General features: G+C 45.4%; 1 protein-coding gene across 1 annotated transcript in view; it reads left to right on the forward strand.

The window, feature by feature from the left end:
- The window catches only part of SYT6 (synaptotagmin 6), a 33,762-nt gene that overhangs the window by 19,154 nt on the left and 7,532 nt on the right, over positions 1-7,076 (forward strand). Inside the window, exons 3-4 of the mRNA XM_010162746.1 lie at positions 841-1,399; positions 6,571-6,691. Of these exons, the coding sequence (XP_010161048.1) occupies positions 841-1,399; positions 6,571-6,691 (680 nt within the window). The remainder of the gene's footprint in view (positions 1-840; positions 1,400-6,570; positions 6,692-7,076) is intronic.

The following is a 7,076-nucleotide window of genomic DNA, read 5'->3' on the forward strand; positions in this document are numbered from 1 at the left end:
ACACTGGGGAACAACCTCAGCAGTTTGGGATCTCTGACTCACAGCCCAGCCTAGCCCAGGCCAAAGTGCCTTTGAGGAACCTGCCAAGGAGAAGTGAGGTCTCCGAGCACCACATATCGCCGAAAGCTGATGCTCTGGCTGTACAAGTTCTTAGTATGGTTAAATAACTCCATATATTGCTCTTGTAAACACCAGATAATCTGAAATACTGGTGTGAGTCCACAGAAAGCTTTTATGCTTTTCTCAGGTAAAGCTTTGCTTACATACAGTTTCCCTTGTGCTGAAGGGGAGCTCAAGGCAAGAGACCGCTTCCAGACGAGGCTGTGCGTTGCTCCTCGTCAAGAACTATCTACCAGTTTCTGATGAGAGTCCGTTGGAGAAGTTTGGAAGCAGCAATACCCAGAACAAAATCTAACTTTATGAGGCAGTTGTGCTTCTCTTGCTTTAAAAGTCTGAGATAAACTTAGTGCCAGTATGTTGGAATTGCAAGGACTGAGGATGGGAAAGCGTCTCCACACTGGGTTGTCTGTGGCTTGGGTAAGGAGTTGTTGGGTTTCTCATATTTAGCTGTGGGCTGTTATTTGTGTAACAGGTGAAAAAATGCAGCTTGCTGCAAATACTCTGAAAGCTAGGAAATTTGCTGGATCGATTCCTTTGACCACTGGAGGTGTTCCCTTCAGTGTTCCTTTCCATAACGTACGTGGTTTCTGTACGGAGGTCAGGAGCACCTATTGCACTTGTTCTTGTGCTTTCCCTGCCTTCCTGTCAGTAGTAGTCTGGGAAGAAAAGGAGAGAAATGTCCTTGGAACACCATACAACTGTTGTGTCTTCCTCCTGCAGGCACATCTCCTTCAAAAGGCACCTTCCTCGGCAAATGCATGTATCCAGCATGGACTACGGCATGGACCCGCCAGCTGTGGCTGAGCAGCCAACCAGCATCGGTCGCATTAAACCTGAACTCTATAAGCAAAAATCTGTTGACACTGAGGACCCCAAAAAAGAGGCAGCAAAGACCTGTGGGAAAATTAACTTCACTCTCAAGTATGACTACGAGAATGAGACACTGACTGTCCGAATTCTCAGGGCTTTTGACTTGCCAGCCAAAGACTTCTGTGGCAGCTCAGATCCCTATGTGAAGATCTACCTCCTGCCTGACAGAAAGCGCAAGTTCCAGACACGAGTCCACAGGAAGACTCTGAATCCCACCTTTGATGAGTCCTTCCACTTTCCTGTGCCCCACGAGGAGCTGGCGAGCAGGAAGCTCCACCTGAGCGTCTTTGACTTTGACAGGTTCTCCAGACATGACATGATAGGAGAAGTTATCTTGGAGAACTTGTTTGAGGCCTCAGACCTTTCCCGGGAGACTTCCCTCTGGAAGGACATTCAGTATGCGACGACGGTGAGTATCTGCTTTGGAGGGTGGCAGCATTTGCAGCACGGTGCCGTGGAGTGGTGTGTGGAACCTGCGTGTGCAGAGGGTGGGTACGGAGCGTGGGGTGAGTGGGTCCAGGGCAGGGCAGGTCGGGATTCTCTTTTTGGCTGGTCTGCTTAAAGGGGTGAGTCCTGCAGAATGGCCACCGATGGGTTTATTGCCTCCCTGAGGACAGAGCCGTTGGCCCTGGGACCTGCAGCCATCGTGCACAGGGTTGGCAAAGGCTGTTGTCCTCGGGAGCCCGCCAGCTTTACTAGAATCCTGGTTTGCTGGAATTTCATCCCTTTACTTAGTGAGTAAGTGAGTCTCACTGATACCAAGTTTGCTAAAAAACAACTGAAGGTTTCTGCATGTTCCCTGTCTGGCCTCCCATCAACATGGGCAGGGTCTCAGGTTCTGGTTGTCTGCCACGTGCACGTGGTAACATGAGAAATAGCTCTGGAGGGCCACTGCCAACCCTGGGAGGTACAGGGCTTTAATGTACTCAGAGCATTTTCTGCTGTGTTACTGGCATGTCCTCCAGAGCTTGATGTGGGTCTTTCAGAAGTTCTGCTGACTTGCCTCTGAAAGCAAAACCAAGCAACAGAGAAGGAAATGTCCCAGCCACTATCAGCGTTGCAGGGAGCTGGCAGGAGAAGCCACCTTCTCGCATTGATTGCTGAGAGCGAAAGTAATGACATTAACCTCTATATAATAGCTATCTGCTCCTCTGCTGTCCTCCCACGAGGACCTGACTGGTTCTGAGAGCAAACAGATGATTGAACTGCTTTGCAGATGGACACCAAGTCAGTTGTCGGCTTTGTCATTTCATGTTGTTATTTCTGTCCTCACCTCTGTGCCTGAAAGCCTGGGCCCTGTCAAATCTTTCCTAGTGATCGGCATAACCCCATAACTTGGAAAAATCTGTCTTGTAATTTCCTTTGTAGCTCATCTCAGACCTTTGCTCTCCCATTTTCTGTAGTGGGGAATGAACTTTCAAATATGAATATGGTCAGCAGTATCAAAAGACACTTGCTTTGCAACTCTGCAGCTCTTTTCTCAGTACCACGTTCCTCACCAGTTGTACCCCTTGGTCACTACTTTAGTGCTTGTTCTTTCATTATAGGGTCTTCATAACTCTCTAAGAGAGGTCCCACACACATGCACAGCACTGTGTCCTGTGCTGTGGTGCTGCAGCTGGGACTTGGTGCGGGAGCTCAGTGTCTGGGCACCAAGGGGATACAGTGTGCATGCAGCATGTTGGCTCTGGTGGGTAGCCCTTGGGCTAGTGGCTGCCCTGGTAGAGTGCAGAGGGCGGCCGTTGTGTTTCTGTGGCAGCACAGCTTTCGCCATGCCTGTCTAAGGACACTGAGATATATGTGACTCCTGCCAGGTACCCGGGGCGTTGCTGGGAGTGTGCTGAGAGCTGCAGCTGTGTTGCCTTTTGAGCATCTTCCCTGCATGCGAGGTGGGATGGAGGCAGAGGATCAACCATAAAGGAAGTCAATGGTATTAGTTAGCAGGATGCTTACAGCTCTTGGCTTTCAATCCACAAATAGCCGTGTCTGTTATGATTAATGGATGGTAATGAAAGGAAAAATGCTGGCAAAGAGGCAAGCAGGCATCAGGCACATCCGTTAGCCTGGCAAGGGGTTGCTAGAAGAGGAACAAGGTGCATCTCACATGTAGATGCCTCTTGGAGGCATCTACCCATTTGCATCTGCTCTGTCTCTGAGACTCAGCTTGCCATTGGCTCTGCCATTGGCTGTGACATGCTGTGGTGTTGAATCCTGGGGTGAAGTTGCTTGAGTTTCCCTTTCCTTGCTGCATGGTCAGCATACAAAGAGTGTGGTGAGCCTGAAGAGTTCAGAGGGAGAAGGCCTATGGGCAGGAATGAAGCTGGAAAGGGGTAAGACTTGGTCTCACTAAAGGAAAACCACATAATACACAGAGCTGTAGGAGAAGAAGGTTATGGAGTTTTTTTAACCTGTGTATGTTCTGTGTTTTGCCGGGATAGTCCTGCAAGAAATAGAGGGTGTTTTCATAGCTAAGTAAACTAATTTAACTGGCAAAAAACCCCACAAAAACAGGTGGACAGACACCAATAGAAGTGTTGTTGAGGGAGAAGCCTCCAAAAAAGGTGTGAGAGGAGCAGAGCCAACATCATGCCCAAGACACATTGTGTAGCAGCCTTGTAGAGCTCCCACAGAAACGTTGTGCTGCATTTGGCTCTGTCCCCTCATTCTCCCCGTGCCATTCTTTGGGAATGAGCCAGTGTTGGTACATCTCACCCAGTTGTAACACACCCAAGGACATTTCTGTTTAATCAAAAATGAGAAGGGTAAATACAGTTTTCATAATACCCAAGGATGCTCTGGATGACTAATAATACATTAGATTGATCGTGTGGGTAAGAAGATAGGAACACACTTAAGCAATGATAGAAGCTATTCAAATAGCTAGCACTCAACTATTTAATTAATGATTGTACAGCTTGTGAATCAGTGAAACATTTTGGTGTCAAGTCTGCGGAGGTTATCGATTCAGAGATTCCATTATTTCCTAAGAGGTACTGATGTGAATTTTGGAAACATCCCAATATCTATAATCTGCAAGAAAATAATGTACCCACAGGACATGTTTTACTCTCCTGTATTTATGGAAGCAAAGAAAAATCTCTTCACCTAGTACAATGAGGTAAAAGAACAATTTATGCTAGTTTTATACCCTGAACAGATCCTTTCAGTGCAAGGAGAGGAATAGAAGATGAGATGATGCCACAGGATGCTCTCACTATCTCACCAGAAGGGCTGCTCTCTTCTGATACCTGTGTCCAAGGCTTTGTGCTCTCGTCCCTCCCAAACCAATATAGACCAAATATGTGTGAAAGAACAAACCCTGCCCTGTGTGTGATCCTAATGCCAATTGCTGTTGCACTGTGCAATGGACATAGCATCCCGTGCAGCCAGCACATAGAGAGATTCAGGTGCTCATTTCTTTGGGAACAGAAAAAAACTTTTCTAATCATAATTTCAGAGTATTTATTTAAAATTCTTTTCTATTGTCGGTAAAGTCTATAGCTAAGGCTGGTAGATGCAGTGTCTGATTGGAACTGGAACACTTATGTGCAAAGGTACAATCCCAGTTCTCAAGCTGAGTTCTGATGCAGCAGCAGCATTTGCAGCAGGTTCCAGACACTCCTTACCACGACGTGCCTCCTCAGTGCAGAGTGATTTATTCAGGCTCTTTGTTATGTAAAATAATTAATCTTAAAAGAGGAAGAATACCTCTAAAGGTAACAAGACGTGACATGTTTTAAACAGGAAGTTGTCATTCTGGGTACATGATTTTTGAGCCGTTATTTTGAGATGCTGTAAATGAATGAGGCTCTGTGAAATCCTGAGCTCCCTGTCCTCTGAAAAGCAGCCACGTTGGAGTCAGGCAGCAAGAATGATAGCTCAGCTCAGCTCTCAGGTTACAGGTGACACCAGAGGTAAACTGCTGAAGGTTTTGGTGCTCAGGGGTGGTGGTCATCGCTGCTCTCCAGGACAGCAGCCCGACCCAGGGGCACCCGTCACGTTCAAGGTGCTGTAGCTGAAATGCAGTCGAGAGTTAGAAGCTGCAGGAGCTCTAAAAGCTCATGAAAATGATTCTGGTGCCTTAATAAGGCACCTTGAGTAATATTTTGTGAGGCAGAAATTTAGCTCCCAGTGGATACATCAAGAGGTACTAAAGGGAGAGGAATAATAACTTGGTAAATGTTTTCACCTAGTTCATTGCTGGTCTCTGACAATGAGGCTGTGACTCAAGAACATTTTGTGGCATTGCAAGGAAAGCTGTTTAGGATGCCATTGGTTCATTACGGCGAGCAAGAGATCAGAGGGGGAACTCTGATTCAACTCTTATTTACCAGCAAATAGCACCTTCTGAGACAATATTTATTTAGATACTTACAAGTCTAGTCACACATTGCTCTGTCCAGAAAACATTTGATTGCCACTGTTTCTTTTGTACACTCTATGCTTAAGATCTCCAATTTATTTACTAGTCAATTGAAGTCAAGAATCAAGACTTTTGTATAATGTTCATTAGTATTCTGCACGTCTAAGTGGAATAAATATCTAATCTTTTCCTTACCAGGGAAGGAGAAGGAAATCATTTGGCAAAAATCTCATCCATCAACAAGATCTATCCTCCTAACACTTAGCAAAGCTTTAAGTGCCTAATGCATTTACTTGTCTTTTTAGTTCCATCACTCTACTACTAACAGCTACAATTTCTTTTCAGAAGATCATTATATCACATTGAAATGAATCAAACTCTCTGTTTCCAAAAATAAACAGGTTGTTTGCTCTACAGATGTGGGATCGGCGTGTACAAAATAAGACTTTTTTTTAAATCCATTTTTGGAAGGTATTTGGAAATCTTTCTGCTGACTTCAGATGATAACACTTTCTAGTTTAATACTTCAGAGAAAATCACCACATTACTCAGAGCCGTCTGCACTCTCTGCCAAAATGCTAGGCATCAACAAAGACTGTAATCCCCTATTACGGACCCGAGGGCAGCAGCTGTGCTAGGAAGTCACTCATTGCCTTTGTTGCAGTGTATAAGCAGAGAATTGTGGCACCGCTGCATGTTAAGGTCTCACCTTTCTGTGGTCTCACTCTGTGTTTGGTATTGCTCCATTTGAGGAAAGAAATGTTAGTGTCACACACTTGGCACTAGAAGATACATACTGTATATTCAAGCAAAAATTGGTACTAATATAATTTCCTTAATGGCCTTCATTTGTTGTTAGATATCACTTCTCTCTGTGTAAGCAATGGAGCAGAAAAGGAGGAGTGCATTAGCTGTAGTGTTGCAAGAGGAAGTGATTACCGAGGCAGTGGAGGATTATCCTTAACTGTGATTTGAAGCTGTAACATTTGGACACACTTTTTTCCTGTTTGCTATATTCATTTTTAGTAAAATAATGTTGAGATACACTGGCAAATAAATTCCTCAACGCCACCATATAGGGAAGCGTCATTCCCTTGAAAAGCCTGTTCCAGCATCAGTGCTCCATGAATCCTGCAGGAAGCGTGCTGGGGAGGGTGGAGGCAGCCTGGCTGGTTCTTGCACATGTCCAATATAATGTGTTCTCTGTTTTATTGAAGGAAAGCGTGGACCTGGGAGAGATCATGTTTTCCCTTTGTTATTTGCCAACTGCAGGTCGCCTCACCTTAACAGTTATTAAATGCAGGAATCTCAAAGCAATGGACATCACTGGCTACTCGGGTAGGTGCTTGGTGGCTGAGAAGGACCCCATTGCATCCACACTCCTTCCTCCTCGTTCAGGGTAGCCTCAGTGGATAGTGGGCATATGTTGCTTGATGCCAAGGCTGTGTCATCACTGAAACAGCTGACAAAGCTTTGTCCATGTTTTAGGTATGCACAAAATTTTAAAAGTAGAATTATTATTTAAACCCATTCCCAAGGGTATGAGTGCAGGGAGGGTGATTATACACCTGAATATACTATTCAAGGACCCTGCCAGTGGTTTCCCATCCCCACAGGAACATTTCCAGAGTCAACTCTCTGATGCATCTTTTGGGTTGGACGCTTCAGGTCTGTTGCAGATGTTGACTATGTTGACTATCAGTTTTATGTGAGTGGAGTTTTC

This window comes from Antrostomus carolinensis, unplaced genomic scaffold (genome assembly GCF_000700745.2).
Source record: "Antrostomus carolinensis isolate BGI_N321 unplaced genomic scaffold, ASM70074v2 scaffold22562, whole genome shotgun sequence".
Classification (NCBI taxonomy): Eukaryota; Metazoa; Chordata; class Aves; order Caprimulgiformes; family Caprimulgidae; genus Antrostomus; species Antrostomus carolinensis.